The following is a 17,947-nucleotide window of genomic DNA, read 5'->3' as shown; positions in this document are numbered from 1 at the left end:
CTCTGACTATTCTCCAGCATTCCTGTTACAATGCTGCAGACACCAGACACAGGAACGCTTCACTGGCAGAGATAAACAACAGAATTCAACTATCACTGTTTTATTTGTGGAGGACAAAGACACAGACCCTGACACTTGATAGTGCTGATTAACATATAGCTAGGAAGCAACTTAAATGCAACAACCTGTCGGGTTTTCAATCTGAGTTTTTTTACACAACATTTCACAGAAGAAATCAAATACGTCAAAAGCAATTTTATCAAGCAAAAGATCACAAATATTTTCAGGTTAGGAAGATTTCTTATGTCCTACATCTTTGTTTATGAAATAGTTTTGGGGTTTTCTTTTGGTCGGACAAATTGAGACATTTGAGGATGTCAGCTATGGCTCTTGTAAATCGTGACGGGCATTTGACAAACTTTATCTGATATTTGACAAACCAAACAAAATAAAATATTCAAACTATTAATTAAGGACTCCAAGAGACCGCTGGATAAAAACTAATACGATTTATAATCAATAATTATTACTTATTTCACCAACAAAACACTTCAAACTGTGTTATTTGAATTGAAAAACAAAAGATACACGCAGACTTTTAAATACTTTGAGCTTTAAAAAAACACTTTACCGTCCCTGTGGTTAATCAGAAATTCAAAGCTTTTATTGCGTCATAGCCTCAGAGCAATTTCCACTATGAAAGCTTTTCCACGCCCCCAACCCCCCTCTCTCCCCACCTCCACGCTGCATCAACCAACCAGAGGAGATCTCTGCTGCAGCACTCAGCTATAAAAAAAAACCCACAGTGCCATTCAGCAGCAGAAAAGAGACATCAGAACAAGCCTTTCTAAAGAAACTAACCTTCAGCAGACACAAAGATGAAGACGCCACAGCTTCTCGTCCTCCTTCTGACCATCTTGATGCATGCAGCAGTCGGTTTCCCCTCTGACAGACGGGAGAAACAAGCCTCCTGGGACGATGTGAACGTGGTGGCTCACGGCCTCCTGCAGCTGGGTCAGGGTCTGAAGGAGCACGTGGACAAGAGCAAAGCCCAGATGAGAGAAGTCAACGCCAAACTGAAAGCCTTCAACGGCACGCTGGCCGAGCTAGAGAAGAAGCAGAGGGAGCAAAGCGAGGATTTGCTGGCCAGAAGCAAAGAGGCAGAGGAGAGGGAGAGGCTGGCTGCAGAGCTGACCGAGGAGATGAGGGTGAAGGTGGAGGAGGTAGGGAAGAAAGACGAGGACATTCACTCCAGGATGGACAGACTGGAGGAAAAGATGCAGGAGGTCCAGCCAAGACTGGAGAGCAACAACAGCGAGCACACAGGAGCCTCGTTTATCCAGGTACGGAGAGAATTACTCAAGTCTGTATGTGAATATTCTTCAACTATATAGAATCTGCATCAAGAGATTTTTCAAACTTTAAACAGCTGATCTCTAGACAAACTTGATCTTAAACTCAACCGACTCTTCATTAAAATAGTCTCTACTTTTTAAAACTCCAAGAACCACAATCTCACTCTTGTTGTATTTGAATGAAACAAAGCTCTAACTTTGATTTTCTTGTGTTTCCAGAGACTCCTGGCTGCACAGAACAGACGCATCGATCAGCTGGTGGAGAAAATACAGCAGCAACAAGACAAAATGGAGAAACAGAATCTTCACCTGCAGGCACTGCAGAACAAGGTGAGCGTCAGCAACTTAAAAAGCACAGCGAAAACAAGATGTATGATGCGAGAAGAAATGAAATGACCTAAGTCTAATGTTGATGACCCTGCTGTGTGATTTCAGGTTTCACATAAGAAAGTAAAATCCCACAGACGTAGAGATCAAGAGACGGTTCTGAGGGGGGAGGCGGAGCCAGGCACGCACACATCAGGTAAGGCGGCAAACCTTTTGTTAAAGAGTGATAGGAAAACATCGCTGTGAGGGCGAGAAAAAAACTATGAATAAGTGATGATGTTCACTTTGACCCAAAGATCTTGTTCAAAGTTTGACCTTATGAGTGCTCAATTAACCGCTGAGTTAAAGCTCACATCCCGCTCACAGGTTTTTAAACTATCACTGAGCAGACCTTTGTCCTTATTGTCCTTCTCCAGTAAAAAACTAAAATATCTCTTTCTATAATCAGCAACTTCTCATTCAAATTTTTTTTACATTTGTTTACGAGGATTCAAAGGTTAAACACAAATAACAGAGACAGTACACGTCTACAGATCCTATAAAATGACCTGTGGTGTATCTTCAGGTGACATAATAGTTGAAAATTTCACCTTTGCACCTGATTTTACAACTGTTGACTCACTGGCAGAGCAGCTCTTGTTCAGTCCAAAGATCAGGGGGATCGAGGACAATAGCTACTGTACTGTTTGTAGGACACACTAAGCTCTTCTTCTTCTTCTGTTCACAAGAAAGACAGCTTCGGATGTACTGTTTGAGGTCGGTTTGCTGAATCATTGTCTGATCAGTTTCCTGTTTGATGTCTTTTTTTGTCAGGTTTGGCCACAGCCTGTCATGATCTGTTTGTACAAGGACAGCGAGCCAGCGGCGTCTACACCATCCAACCACAGGGCTCCCTGCCCTTCAACGTGCTCTGTGAAATGACTTCAGGTGAGTCAGACGGGAATTTCCCCAACAGTCATCTGTGTTTTAGTAGGCAACGGCACTGTTTCACTGCTGAAGGCCAAGCAAGGATACATTATATGAACAACTACAAAGGCCTAAAGAGGAGACTTTATATTTTAGTTTTACTAAACAATCAAACACGTGCAGTAGATTTCATTTAAGCATGAAGTGTTTTCGCCAACTTTAACTCAATCTTTTTCTCTCACTGTGTTTGCTCTACAGAAGGTGGATGGACTGTCATCCAGAAACGTCTTGATGGATCCCAGAACTTCAACCAGCTCTGGGAAAGCTACAGGAGAGGCTTCGGAAACCTGAATGGTGTGTATGAACAAAAAAAGCTCCTCAAAGTTCAATAAACAAATCAGCCTTTAATGGCAAAAAACTCACCTGAACATTTTGTCCTCCTGCAGGTGAGTTCTGGCTCGGCTTGGAGAACATCCACTCCCTCTCAAAACAAGGACAGTACGTTCTGCAGGTTGAGGTCTCCGATAGTGCGGGGCAGCAGAAGTCTGATTATGGATTCCATCTTGACGGAGAAGATAAGATGTTCGCTCTCCACCTGCAGACGAAGTCCGAGAGTCAGGAGAACATCATGACAAGCGGAGCCTCTGGCGTTCCCTTTTCAACAATCGACAGAGACAACGACCTCGCCAAAGACGTCAACTGTGCTGAGCTGCTCTCAGGTACGTCTGCTGCACTGATCCATCATGTCATCCTGACTGGTACAGCTAAAAACCAAGAAATGTGGCAATAAAGCTAAGGAAATAACAAACTATTCATTTTTTTTTATTTCAGGTGGTTGGTGGTTCAGCAGTTGTGGTGAGTCAAACCTCAATGGCAGATATCTCAGAAGGCCGAGCGGGCTCAGGCGGCATCAGTCAAGTAGACAGGGGATGTTCTGGACGTCCACAAAGGGACAAAACACCTCTGTGAAGACCACTCTCCTCAAGATCGCCCCCGCCACAATAAACCAATGAGCAGATCAGTCTCTGAAGGACAGAGAGCAGAGGATGAAAAAAAACTACAAAGGACTGAAAGCAGCAGGATGATGAATCCAAAAAAGCACACTAATGATCTCTGGATCTTCACATATCTCTATGCTATGCTATAAGATACATTTTCTGTCATATTGACAGGTGAAACTAAATTCCCTTTATAAGCGGTTCACTTCTTAATCTTATTTTTTCTATCTGTGTTTTAAATATTTCTGCCATGATGATGTTTAGTGTATTAACTTCGACATGTATACACTCTAAACTTTTTTATATTTCATTGCTTTAAAGTGGATGAAAATAAATGTCTTAAAGGTTTCAAAGACCCTTGATCTTTGTTTAATCTTTATTAAACAGTTTACAACACACAATGACAATGTCAACACATAAATAAACATGCAAAGGAGAAAATACTTCACATTAAGGGTTCCTTTAGTGTTTTACTTTGAGTATTTTTTTTACAATGAACGAGGCCTGTTAGTCTTTACAGATGAACACTGACCTTTCAAACAAGTTCATTCATGACAGATTTCAACACATTTCAAAATAAAACCCCATACTTTGACACATGAAATCAGAATATAAGAATTCTGAGATAAACGCAATGATGTACACTCTTCTTCTCTGTGAGTTTTGTGGTTGAATCTGCTCATTTTATCGAAGACATTCAGGGTTGTTGTTTTTTCAGTTTACTTTTCTGACTGGACTAAAACTGAATCCTAAGAAACAAAATGCTGCCATCAAATCTTTCTCCATAAAACATCACTGCTGTTGACGAGGTGTAATACATGTAATTGAGTGTTTTAGCACTTTTATGAAATACTGCATGGTTTAAGGAGGTTAAATTGTTAAAGATCAGTCAGTTAAAGGCTCTTAGGGGTTTCTATCATTATTTGTCAGACACATATTTGTGAAACTTACCTCAAGTTTTATTTTTTATGAAACGTTACTGAAATGCTGCTCTCTGCTGGTGAGAAATTGTACAGTTTTAAACGTCAGCTTACAAAAGATTTTAAAAAAGTAGTTCATGACAATACTTTTAAAAAAGATTGTTCACTTCTGTTTATTTCTTCAACATCTGAGATACATTAAACCACACACATGTGACGAAAGCTTATCAGACACACGGGAAACAAGGCATTTTATCATTTTTATCATATCACCCAAGGTCCTCACACAGATTCCCTGATTTCAGTTTCATGAGCTCTTAAACTCTTGCAAGGCACCTCAGACTGCCAACAGCTGTTTTTATACATCATTTCAAAGGTATGTTTGTTGGCATCAAGGCAAATATGCAATATGTGTAAAAAGTAGTCAGCAGCAGAAAAAGAAGCGTCACAGAAAACTTAAGCAAGCGAGTGAGGGAAACCGGACAGGTTTGCTACATATCTCCTATTTTTATGAATCTATCAGAATCCATAGAAATGTGTTAACACACATTTGTGGTATTTTTTCATTATGAACTAAAATGTGGCACATTAAAAATCTTTCATGATTGCACGACAACAGTACACGAAGAAGAGGTTAAAAAGGCTTGCTTGTTTGTCTTTATAGAGCTTCATATTTTCACTCCAGTGTTTTTTACACCAAGACAGAAACACGATAACTTTAGTCGAGTTCCAGAAAGACAAAGTGAGAGTTCGACAATTAACAGAAATGGCACAAAAAAAAAGAAGAATCTCCTGGGCACAGCTGGTCCACTTGAGCACTTTTTTTGCTTTGGGGACATGTTTTTTTTTTTTTACTGATGCAAGAAGCAGCAACTTAAGCAACAATGTCATAATTGTCACGTCTTTTCTTTTTCCATCAAAGCAGCCTCAGACAGCTTCAGCCATGTTTGCTCTGGCTGAACAGCGCCACCTGAGCTTAAAACATCCAGCAGAATTCTCTCCACTGTAAAACACAGTGTAGACTTCAGGACTTCAATCAGTGATGGTCTCTTAAATACCATTTTACTCTAAATCAATGCTGTAATGATTGATCGATGCTTCAGCCCCTTTCAGACTGACAATCAGCGCTTAAAGTGTGATGAAGCTTGAATTCAACAAATCATAAAATGATTGAAAGCAAAGTGATGCTTGTTCAACTTAATGTAGGACAAGAAAAGAGGGGCATGAAGATGAGGATAGGCTCAGTGTGTAGCTTATCAGAGGTTCTGCTGGAGGAACTGCAACAGCGTAATCTCATAATGTTCTCCAGACTCCGGACAGCGGATGCTGTGTCGCTCATTGGGATAAACCTGAAAATAAAATAAAAAAGGTTCCATCATTTGGGACAAAGCTGAAATCTCACTTTGATGACTCGTGCTTGCTTTTGGTGAACAAAAAACTACAACAACCAGACCCTTTCAAAAGTGTTCATCAGAGAGTCCCTGCCCTATAAACCCCACAAAACCTTGTTTGTAAGATTTATTTTGGGGGTTCAACCTTCATTCTGATACCAACACTTCAGATTGTGAGTTGCATGCAGCCTTGTTCAGGGTTTGACTTTGATCAGTTGACATGAATAGACAGAGAATTTTGTTCTTATTTGACAAAACAGTTCTTGATTTAGTTTAATGTTGTGGACATCACATGCAGTCCAAAAAGTTATTAGTAATTATTATTAGCTAACACAATATGTCGTATTGTAATTCTCAGCTTATCGCAAAATGTTTAAAATCGCAATAATATCGAATCGTTACTCAAGTTGATAATATCGTATCATAGGGGCCTCTGGGGATTCCCATCCCTAATTTTTAGTGAGTTACTCATACAATACTTTTTGTGTTAAGTTTCTCTACAGACATATTTTAACATTCATACATTACAATCATTTAAAGACAATACTGAAAATGTAATCTTTAAAATTGTTCTAAGTTATTCTTGCCACAATTCAAAAAAGATAAAAAAAAACCATTTGTTTCTTGTCATCAGCTACTGTTTCTATTTCACCAAAGAAGGAGAGACTCTCTTTATGAGCTAATGACCTTACCTGCAGGTTGTATGGCTTCCCTGCGCGGATAAGCTGAGACACCAAGAAGTTAGTGTGGAAGAAGTGCACGTTCTCGTCTAGAAACCCGTGAAGGATCAGCAACCTGTTGGGCCTGCATTTAGGATAAAGATCCAACTCTTAGTTGTTTTCTTCTTCACATTAAGCATGCACAGAGTAAATGTGAGAACAGCTTACTGGAGAGCAGAATCAGATTTAAAGTGTACGCTTTGACATACAAGCCGAGATGCTTTTTAACCTGCGCCTGAAAACAATTACAATCTGTGTTAGTTTGTTAACTTAACCAATCTTTGTTTGACGAGAGGAAAATGGAAAGACAGTTTAATACTATAGGATTGTGATTGGTAGGCAAATCAACTGAACTGAAATCATTTTAAATATTTATGAGGGGAAACAAAATAAAATAAAAAAAACCTGATCTCACTCATTTGGGAGTTTGTCGGCATGCAGGGCGACAGAACACGCCTCGTATCCTTTCTTGTTTTTATCGGGCGTATCCAAATATCGCTCTGTGTAGCCAGTGTCATACGCCATCCACAATGTCACAGGAGCTCCTGCTATTGAAACCTAAAAAAAAAAAAAAAGAGAAAGAAGCAAAACACGAGCGTTTTATTATTCCTACAGCTAAAGTGTTTGAGTAGCAAGTGTTAAGAGTCTTACATTTATTATGTTATTATCATGAGATTGTGGCAGTAAAAGAGTTGTAAAAAACATTTCTCAACATATAAAAACACCTTATACATTCCTAAAAGTTTACTCCAGTTAAAGGCAAACAAATAAAGGACGAGTGGCTAAACGTCTCCATACATTAACCCGCTGATTTCAGAAGTCTCCTACTTCCTCACTTTCTGTACATCACTATCTGACACGAGCACAACAGAGATATAATAAGTGATTCTGACCTTGAAGATGTCGGGTTTGTGGATGAGGCCCATCAGGGAGAGGAAGCCGCCGTACGACCAGCCGTGGATGGCAACTCGACTCAGGTCCACAAACTTGTACTTGTCAGCGACGTAGTGCAAACCCTCCACCTGGTCTTCAATCTCCACCTGACCCTGAGTGGAAGAGACCAGAGGGGCCACCTCGGATTAACTCTGACATCATACCTTTACAAATGAACTTATCCAAGTCACTGAGTGCAGCTAAGCCTTATTTTGGAGGAAGAAGTGACAATAGTCTTTATATGCTTTGATGTGTGAACTTTATCACATAACAAAGGTTATTAGTCAATCGAAGCATTTATGAGTAGATCAATGTGGTGACTACCATTTTGTCCTTCACAGCTCCTTCGAACTTTAACCCTCGCTGACAGGAGCCCCGTCCATCGATGACCAGCACAGCGTAGCCCAGAGACGCCAGCGTGCTGAGCCGCAGGTACTTCAGTCCTTTATAAGAGTTATTCACTAACTGGACCTGGAGGGTAAGAGCATGTTTAGATCCACGTCATTGGATCATAAAAACATGAGGGTCATACAGTGAGATACTGAGGAGATCAAACCTGCGGGCCGCCGTACACGAACATGACAGTGGGATGCTTTTTGCCCGGGATCAGGTTGTGGGGTTTGTAAAACATACCATACAACTCAAACCCCGACTTCCCTGTGAAGCTGAAGATCTCTGGAGGCATGTGGTCGTATGGGAAACCTGGAAAAAACAACAACAACAACAACAAATGTATTTACAATGTACTTTAGGACACGTGTTTAGAGTAATGTAACCCTCTTCTATAACTATATGTCATGGCTGCCTCACAACATTTCATCCATTATAAACAATCTATTCAACTCTTAAGCAGGTTGATTTCATTACCAGATGACTCCATCATGCTGGCACAGAACTGCGGCTCTTTGTGCAGCGGCTCTCTGTCTGAGCCGTTCAGCTTGTAGATGTGCACGCAGGGTGACGTTTTCAAGCTGCTATAATGGCTGATGAACATATCAAAGGTCTGTATGGAAGAAGAAAAAAATAGGACAGGGTTAACAGCTTCCACTAAGAATTAACATTTCTGCTGAAATCTGTGGAGGAACACTAACTGTGAACAACCTTAAAGGAACACCGCCTTTAATACTTTTAATCATATGATCGTGTCAGAAAAACTTTCTGAAACAGCATTTAAATGGAACTGAAACTAAAGATAAAAACATTTTAATGAAGTTCTACATCCAGTTTAAGTTTTTCAGAACGTACTGAAGCTGTGGGAAAATGTTGTGATCTTTAAATAAATTAAAAGATAAATTTTGTCCTGACATTTCAATAAATCTGACAAACAGAAAGGTCGATCACAGACTTGAGATGTATGACGAGTGATGGTATCACGTCCTTCCTAATGAAAGAATAGTCATTCTTGAGCCGCTTGTTGTGAGAACACACTGGTTTGTCACATTGAGAACAACGAGCAAAACTTTGAGAAACCTACTTGAAAACTCAAGGTTGTGTGTGTGTGTGTGTGTGTGTGTGTGTGTGTGTGTGTGTGTGTGTGTGTGTGTGTGTGTGTGTGTGTGTGTGTGTGTGTGTGTGTGTGTGTGTGTGTACATCATGGTACCTGGCTCACTGAGCAGCTGTGGGAGAAACCTGGTTTGGTAAGTCGAACGATTTCTCCCGGCGAGTCGTAGCTGACGACGTAGAGGTGATGCTCCAGAGGAGAGTCTTTAGTTCCCTGGAAGTAAACCAGCTTGGCTGCCTCGTCCACCCAAATCTGAGGACTGGACGAACGCTGCACAAACAACACAGAGGGAGAAAAACAATTGCTGTATGTTTTGTTTGGACACAAAAAAAAAGATTTCTAAGTGACTTATTGACTCATTTTCTTGTTTCACCACACTTCCATCGTCTTAGTCCTATTCTGTTCTTATCTCTATATTCTTACTGTTTGGTGCTTTTACTTTGTACGCTCTTCATTAAGTACTATTTATTTACACACATTTACACACAGCACTGATTACATATAAATCACACTTAAACACAGGGTTCACTGCAGCTTCTCATCAAATACTCATGGACTTGTTTTTAACCCAAAGTGAATCTGTGATATTATTAAAGGACGGTTTATAGTTGAGTCATAGCCTTCACCCTGACAAACATGAGAATGTGATATTATAGCAACTTAGGCTACAGAGTATTTGTATGTTTGAGTAGACATTACACCTCTAAAGTATCAACTTTATTGACTTCTTATTAAATTGCAGGCGCTCTGAAAAACATGACCTTGCACTGATAACTCTTCTCATAGTAACACGCTGCTGACTGACTGGATGTGTGTATGCAGTCGTCATGCAGAACATCTAACATGTCATTTACAAGTCACTGATGATCAGCTGGGAATCAATCAAACCTTGAACAGGTAGGTGAGCTTTACCTTTGCTCCGTGATTGGCCAGCACCTCCCACTCCCCGCTAGTTATGGTCACTTCCTCTTTGAGTGGACACATGAAATCATCTGGTGATGGAGGAGAAAAGATAAGGTTGATCGAATAATGGATACATCGACTCTGTTCGACTCTGTTGATGGGGACTTTGTTACTCAAATAAAATGTTTGTTTTTTTACCTGCATGAACTGCACAATACATTGAAAATCAAATCGTGCATGAATTTTACTTGAATAAAGAACTGGGGCCTGAACATTTGAAATGAAATAGAAAAGACAAAATGTTCCAAGAAAAAAATGAAAATGAAAAATGAAATACATTTTTAACCTTCAGAGTGCGTGTATCCTTTGGCCCAGTGGTAGGTGCCCCGCTGTAACACTGAGGTGATCTTATACAGGTGGCAGAATCCTGTTTTGGATTCATTGACTGTGATAAAGGAGATCTCATCATCACTGGTTTGGATAAATGGATGAAAGATGTCATGGACCTGAAAGAAAAATGGTAAACTGTTTTTTTCCTTCACTCAGAGTTTGATAAAGTGAGGCATCGACAGAGAAATGTGATCTTTAAGAAATAACTAACAACTAACAGGAGAACAAGTTGAGTCTTATAGAAATGTGTTGTGGGGTCTCACATTGATCCAGATGTCGCTGGTCTCTTGGTAGATGATGAAAGGCTGGATCGTATCTCCAAGGGCCTCCAGACTCTCCTGTCTGCTGGCCTCATCCTGATTTGCAGGGATGAACAGCGCTGGAGGAAGCAGGACCAAGTGGAGGTGCTGCTGCCGCCGGTCCATCATGACCGCCCACGCGCTGACAAACACACACACAGGAAGAGTTATGATGGATGTGAGCATGTGTGGTATACTGACTCCATCTTAAGTTATTTTTACGTTCCTTGTTTGTTTGTTTTCTTCTGGAGAAATGTGTAACGGCTGTGGGTGCTTATTCAGGTGTCTATTCTAGCTTTTAGAGAAAAAACAACAACATACTATTTCCCGTCTTTTGTCCATCCAGCTCTGGTGATATATTCAATATCGGGGAACAAACTGGTGAAGGGAACAGGCAACTCCTTCTCCTGTGTGCTGACAATCTGAGAGAGAAATACAAGCTGTCATGAGAACGCTTTCTAAGAAACGTTAGATAAACTAATACGTTTTTAGTTTCACTGAACAGGCACTCACTTTTCCGAGATTGTCTGTTCTGATTTCTGCTATTTTGAGAGTAATATCAGGATTCTTGCTGCCTGAAAACAAACAAACTGGGTTACATATTATCGTACAAAAACTTCACAGACTCTGTGACGTTGTGTCATGCAAGTGTTTTATTTGTAGCCAATTGCAGTTCACCCTTGAATGAATGCATCTGCTCTTTATCTTAAAGAACACATAGAAAACCAGGAAACAACAGATGGATCACATATTTTACGTGTAATTAAAAAGCTTTACTGTGTCGCTCATACCTGCGCGTGGGTATCTGTAGATGTCGGTCTTGCGCTCCTCCAAGGCTGGAGATGGAACATGGATGATCTCAACTTCAGACTCGTCTACTTCCTCGTACAGAATCTGCAGAGTCTTACCCCCATCTGATTCTGCACCCGAGAGACAGAGAGGCAGAGGCGGACGAACAGTTAATAAAAAAAAACTCCAATGTGAATATATTTGAGATATTTAACTAATGGTAATAAACCAACCACAACGAATCTAATGATATTATGGGAATGATTGTTGCTAAAATAAGAGCGGATTTCTTTGTGACTCACTCACCTTCCCGAGCAGCAGGAGACCACCAGTTTCCAGTAAAGCGGTCAAACTCTTCCTGTGTGACAAAAGTGGCTACACCCGCAGATTTGGGGTCGTCTTTTGGGTTATCAATACCTGAAATAAATACGGAGAAAAACATAAAATAATGTAGAAAAAATTCAGTGTACAGGGTGAGAACATCTGACAATCTGATTTCTGACCTTTATGACAGAAGGTGAGCCTCCTCTCTTCACCCGTCTCTACGCTGGTCACCCAGATGTCATTGTTGTTGATGAAGCTGATAAAGTTGGGGTCCCCAGGGCAGATCTTGGGGTCCATACGTGTGCCTGAACACTGGCTTTTAATCTCGACAGGCTCCACAGGAGACGTCTGCACAAAAACATGGGAGGAGAAATATTAATAATGTCTGTAACTCCTTTTACATTTTAAAAGACATCTCAAAGTGCTAGGGAGAGGGAGGACATCGGAGGTTACGGCTGCAGGAGGTCGACTAAACTATGTTATCGTTAACAAGAAGGACAAGTGTGGCTAAAGAAAAGAGGAGGAGCGATTCATTTTCTATTCTACAGTCTGACTACGGGGGTATTCGAGGTCGGAAACGAAAATGTTAATTTCAGCAGGATCAGGATATCTGAACAGTGAAGCATGTTTTACATACATATCTTGTGTTTGGTGTGAACTTTCTGAAGACCCTTAAAATGACCTGCGTGTGAGATAGGGATATCTTTAGGCAGACATATTAGCAAAGACTGAGAATAATATTCACAAGTATTCTTTCATTTGTAAATAATTACTAAAAGAATGTTTTTTCTTTATGACGCTGCAGAAAATCCCTTCTGGTTTTTGACCATTCACCAAACAAAGCAACACTGATGAATTATATTTGGTATTTTTTATATTAATGATTTATCAACCTGTTGTTGTTTAGAATGAAACTAACATTTACTTGCTGGGCTAAGTTGAGCTGAAAAGGACATTTCAAAGTTAAACAAATAAATGTGTTATCTAGGCATGGATATCTGATTATCCCCCACATGGTTGAGGAAGTCTGAGAGTTTAAGAAACACGTTTAGATGTAAACTCGTTTTTAAATGACCCCTGACTATAAATTCCAAACTTGTCTGCAAGAAGACATCTCATCCTTTAGGTGTTTTATGTCAAACCGTCTTTTAGCTCACAAGTAAGCCTTTGTTGGTGTCATCGCGGCAGTAGTACAGACTGCTGTTGGCCTGGAACAGGAAGAGGCCGCTGGGTCGGTGATAATCATAGGAGGTGATGCCAGACACCCCCAGACGTTTCCTCTCTCGCAGCAGCTCCTCCTCCCGCGAGATGCCTCCGTGGTGAGGGCTGGCCTGAGGTCAGAGGTGACAGGAGGACACACAGCGTGACAAAGCTGGCCGAGCGAGATCAATGTCAAAGAGTTTGTTCAGGGCACGGGAAAAATCACAACTACTGGAAGGAAATCATTATGAACAGATTTAAAGAGAGAATAGCTCCGTGGCAATAAATGCACATTCAATCCTAGAGTTGTTTTGTCTTCAGAGGAAGATCTACAACAAGGAGTTCACGGTTATCCTCTCTTCAATGATATGATAAGAGGGATATTTCACATCAAATGTAAGAGACTGCTGGAAGAAGAAAAAAAAAATAGCCCCCACCTGAAAGTGATCCAGCAGCGGTTTCCATGACAGAATCAACAGAGCATCTTTACGGACCTTCTTGGGAATGTCTGAGTAGAGTAAAGCGTTTTCCCTGCTGGTGTAAGGCATTCCTGTCAGAACAGAGGACAGAGGACAGGTTAAGCTAGCCGGTGATGTTACACGATTTAATCATCTGCATGTTCAGGGAGAACAAACAGACTCAATCTGCTCTGTACTCTGATTTAACTTCAGCTTCAGTGTGCATATAACCAGCTTTTGTTTCCTCATTTCCATTCATTTTTCCTCAATGAATTTCATTCGAATGATTTTTATTTTATTTAAACATATTTTCCGATTGAATCTTTGCTTTAGCGATTTTTTATTTTAATGTCTCTTTTTTTCCTCTGTCATGATGCTTTTGATGTCTTGTGTGGAGCGTTTTGAATTGCCTTGTTGTTGAAATGTGCTTTATAACTTGACTTGCCTTGCCTATGTTGTGAGAACCTGCAGTGTCCGGATTCTGACATCAAAACATTTCACATTTTTTGGTTAAGCTGAAGCATTCTCTGCTATCAAACACAACCGTAGTTAAAAAAAGAAAAAAGCTGTAAGGAGTTTATGATGGATTGCTCCAGCTGGGAAAGAACACAACACCCCCAACAACTGCTTATCTACGAATTTGAAAATCTAGCATCAGGAGTTTTTAGAAGAGTCCAGTACGAGGTCCAACAGTGGTAACCAGCCAGATTTAAAAAGGAGCTCCAAGGAAAAGCTGTCAACTTTAGCAAGTAGCGCCAAGTGTGGCCAAAAGTAGAAACTAAAGAATAATAAAGCTTAAAATACAATCTTGAAGATTTTAATAAATCACTATCCAATGCACACTGAGTTATCAAAGCGGTAGTTAAGCATTGGCCCACAGATAACAGCTCTTTTACTTTTAGTCTTACTAACTTGGTGCTTTTGGTGACACAGTGGACCACAGAGACTTGTTTCCTATAAACCAGCAGTGGTTGGTTGGTCCAGAGGAAAGGCAAGAGGGAGTTTTCACAAGTGACTGTACAGTACAGGTACCATGGGTGAGCTCCAAAATACATCTGCAATGACTGCTTATTGCTTTAGGTGACATCAAGGAGAACGATTAAGATTTTCAAGATGGTAACCTTAAAATGTAGTTTAACATTTTTAATTTTAAAATAGCGCAATAGCAGAACAGTTATAAGTAAATCAATACAGATCATACTTGACACACTGAGGCCGGAGCAGCAAAATCCTTAAGTGTCCAAAACTGGACCTATTTTTGAACCAAACAAACTCAGCTACCAATAACTGTATGATTTCACTCGCAGAGAAAGCTGCTTGAGAGGCTGTAAAGAATGAAAATATTTTCAAGAAATTCTGTGCACAACAGCTGCTGCATAAAAAGAACCCCACAGACATATGGTTGAAAAAAAAAAAAAAAGTGAAATGGTTTCACTTGTCCTCCAGCACACACTGAATAAATCCACTGCAGCTGTTTGGACATCAAATGAGTTAGAAAATAGTCGCAAGCTGGCAATTCTGACTCACAAGCTGTATCCACAGATTATTCACAGAGGCACGCTACTTTCAAAGCAACTGAAAGGAAGCAGCTGAATCTGCAGGCTGACTATATAAAGCCGTTATGCCAGCAGAGTTGTATTCTTTTTTTTTTGACATTATTATGAAAAATGACACGATTCCGCGCTGAGCATGTTTTAACCCCCGCCTTTGGTCCCTGAGCTCACCGAGGTAGTAGATACGGTGGGAATGCGGACTGGCTTCGTCCTTCTCGATGAACTGGAAGTCATGCGGCGCCTTGTTGATGACCACGCCTGTGTTCTTGCGGCTGTTGTGGATGATCTTTCGCAGGCCGTCCCACGAATGCTTCTCCACCTGGTACTGTGTGGGGTTCACATCTTCCATCTCAACCACTTCTGTGCTGTCTGTCAGCTCATCCACTCCCATCATACCTGCCAGTGTGTTGCTGACGCTGTGAACAGAGACTCAGGCTGATCAGATTTCTAATTACTCATAATGGAAATCAAACAATACAATGTATGTATTAAGACAGTTTTAAAGACGCTTTGTTTTCTTAAAATAAAACAAAATGATAACACAAACATTTGGATTAGACAGCTGTGAGGAGAGAGCTTACCTTTTCTGCCTGTCTTCTGTTTTGTCTTCAATTTTCAGCCTCTTTACTCTGTGCATTAACCGCTCAACAACCCTGGACCAGACCTGACACCCTGTGAGGATACCAGGTGAACACATGAGAACTAAAGCTGTCAGACAAAGAAGGAAACAAACTTCAACACAGCAGGACCAAGACTAACTCAAAATCTAATAATTTAACCTGAGCTGTAAAATCTACAACAATTCCCTTAGCTAAGCCAACAAGAATAAAAACAGTTTTACTGCCACTGAGTCGACACCCAACTCCAGGGCAGACGTCCCCATGTTGTTTCATTGAAGGAGCTGCAGTTCAACGACCACCGCCACAAGTCCAATTGTGCGTTCCTGATATTAAGTCTCTCAGCTGCGTGACGCTGACGCACGTCTGTGTCATTAATGTGGCAAATATGACACTGCTACTCGACATTTTATCGAGGCCTGTACACAAAAGGCTGTTCTGTTGTCAGGGGGCCTGAATGAAGTGCAAATTCCTCAGAAGTTCAATTTGTACTTGGAGGTTTGAGTTTATTGAAACGCATCATAAAAAAGGTAGGACTCTCGACCCTCCACCCCCTTAAAAAGTATAAACACCTGTTAACTACTGAGGTGAGGTGAGATGAGGTCAAAGGAAAATCTATTAGGTACTTGAGTAAAGATATTTTTTTAGATGAATAAAAATCTAGATGATGCAGCTTTTTAACAAACAGGCATTTCAGCAAAACTGTCCCATCCCCTCATTTCTCTTAATTTAAACAATATCACTGATGTTTGATTTATGATGATGATAATTCAGATATCAATCAATAAATAAATCTTTACTTACTTGTACAGCAACAATTCATAACACATTTTATCTCGAGACCCTTTACAAGAAGAGCAGGTCTAGTCCATACTCTTTGTTATATAAGGTTTATTTTGAATTATCACTTATATGCAGTCTTGCAGGTCATTATACTTGTTAGATAGCTTTACTTTTTTGATCCCAAACTGGGAAATTGTGGAAACTACTTAAATATACACGTCTTGCATGAACACAACCCTTTTACATGTGTTTACCATGTCTCAAATTCTTCTACTTTAAAAAAAAAATATGTTTCTGCTTTCAACCTTTTTTTCATTCAGGGAAATACCAGGAAGCTTTTTAAACAGAAATAAAAAAATAACTTCCTTGAAATGGATACAAGCTGAACCACTTCTGACAGGGTGCCACTGTGTGCTTTGTGGTTGTGTCTCTTTCCATTATTTGTTTCCGACTACATAACACATTTTTTATTAAACATGCATTCAGAAATTAAAATTAATGTCCGATCTTTTTAAAAAAAACAGGTGAAATGCTCAAAGCAAGCCAGAGCTGTACCCACTTTTAATTAATATCTTCAAACTTTATATTAACCTGGTCTATAACATTTGTATTGTTGTATTTTAATGTATCCGCATAAAGTGTTATGGGGTTTTATGTAACTGAATGTTGTACATTTTTAATCTGATTGTTCACACAAAGGCTCAACTGTGGACACGAGTTGGAAATTAGCATTAACTATAAACTCTTTATGCAGCACATTGTAATGAAATTATGTTAAATTGCATTGTCCCTATTAAAATAAATAAATTAAAATTCAAGACACAGGTTGTTTTAGTTAAAGTTAGCTTTTTGATTATTATCTGACGTCATTAAATACTCTGTATTTGTTTACTCATATGTTCTGACACCCAAAGAGGAAAGTAGACAACACCTATATATATATATTTATATATATTATACAGATAACCACTCAGATTAAAATCATTATTGTGCCACAGATTGTTTTAGTTTCCTTTTTGACTAATGAAGCTTAAAGCCTCAAAACACACAGACAACATCTGTGTTGTTGTGTCGCCCTTCTCAAACAGGATTATACAACCCTAAAGTCATTATACATTCATTTAAAAACCTTCTGTATGCACTGAGAGAGCTAGCTGGTTAGCCGCCCATTAAGCAGGGACTTTGCTAATAGCACTTTAGACATAAACAAAGTCAAACTGTAAATACACATGCATTTAAAGCTTACACTTTAAGACCCCAAAACAGCGAGAGTTGTGTCCTTTTTCCCCCGCAGAAACTCCTTCATGGAAAAGGACGTCCAGATGGAATAAATCCTCAAGAAGTCAACTAGTTTCCAGGGAGCAGATATATGCTAACATGCTAACAAGGCGGAAATAAAAATCAGACGTTTCCAGAGTGCGACCTTTAACCCGGAAATGATCGTCAAATTCGGATTCGCACACTTCTAATATCTGCATTTAATTTATCTAAACCAGTGTATGAACCTTTGTAGTTTAAAGCAGATAAACGTCTCCTGGTACTCTGTGGAAATATCAAACCCTTAAAATTTAACCTCAAGGC

The 17,947-nt window shown here is 39.9% G+C and overlaps 2 protein-coding genes across 2 annotated transcripts; one reads left to right on the top strand and one right to left on the bottom strand.

Moving 5' to 3' along the window:
* Positions 1-807: 807 nt before the first annotated feature.
* On the top strand, positions 808-4,330 carry LOC132966964 (angiopoietin-related protein 4-like). The gene is made up of 7 exons (XM_061033887.1): positions 808-1,343; positions 1,575-1,685; positions 1,791-1,878; positions 2,496-2,609; positions 2,847-2,942; positions 3,035-3,307; positions 3,420-4,330. Exons 1-7 carry the CDS (start codon positions 879-881, stop codon positions 3,599-3,601), a joined length of 1,329 nt encoding a protein of 442 aa, XP_060889870.1. The 5' UTR covers positions 808-878; the 3' UTR covers positions 3,602-4,330.
* A 323-nt stretch (positions 4,331-4,653) lies between these two features.
* LOC132966874 (dipeptidyl peptidase 9-like) lies at positions 4,654-17,783 on the bottom strand. Its single transcript, XM_061033879.1, has 21 exons — positions 17,613-17,783; positions 15,548-15,638; positions 15,138-15,382; positions 13,393-13,505; positions 12,913-13,086; positions 11,935-12,103; positions 11,738-11,848; positions 11,434-11,562; positions 11,156-11,217; positions 10,964-11,064; positions 10,607-10,784; positions 10,300-10,459; positions 9,963-10,042; positions 9,150-9,320; positions 8,417-8,552; positions 8,106-8,251; positions 7,874-8,020; positions 7,510-7,662; positions 7,032-7,174; positions 6,590-6,701; positions 4,654-5,855 (listed from the first exon to the last, which is right to left on the bottom strand). The coding sequence occupies exons 2-21, from the start codon at positions 15,601-15,603 to the stop codon at positions 5,763-5,765; spliced, it is 2,679 nt and encodes an 892-aa protein (XP_060889862.1). The 5' UTR covers positions 15,604-15,638; positions 17,613-17,783; the 3' UTR covers positions 4,654-5,762.
* Positions 17,784-17,947: the final 164 nt, after the last annotated feature.

Source organism: Labrus mixtus, chromosome 3, assembly GCF_963584025.1.
Source record: "Labrus mixtus chromosome 3, fLabMix1.1, whole genome shotgun sequence".
Classification (NCBI taxonomy): Eukaryota; Metazoa; Chordata; class Actinopteri; order Labriformes; family Labridae; genus Labrus; species Labrus mixtus.
The sequence above is the reverse complement of the archived record's forward strand: the minus strand, read 5'-3'. Positions and strand labels throughout refer to the sequence as shown.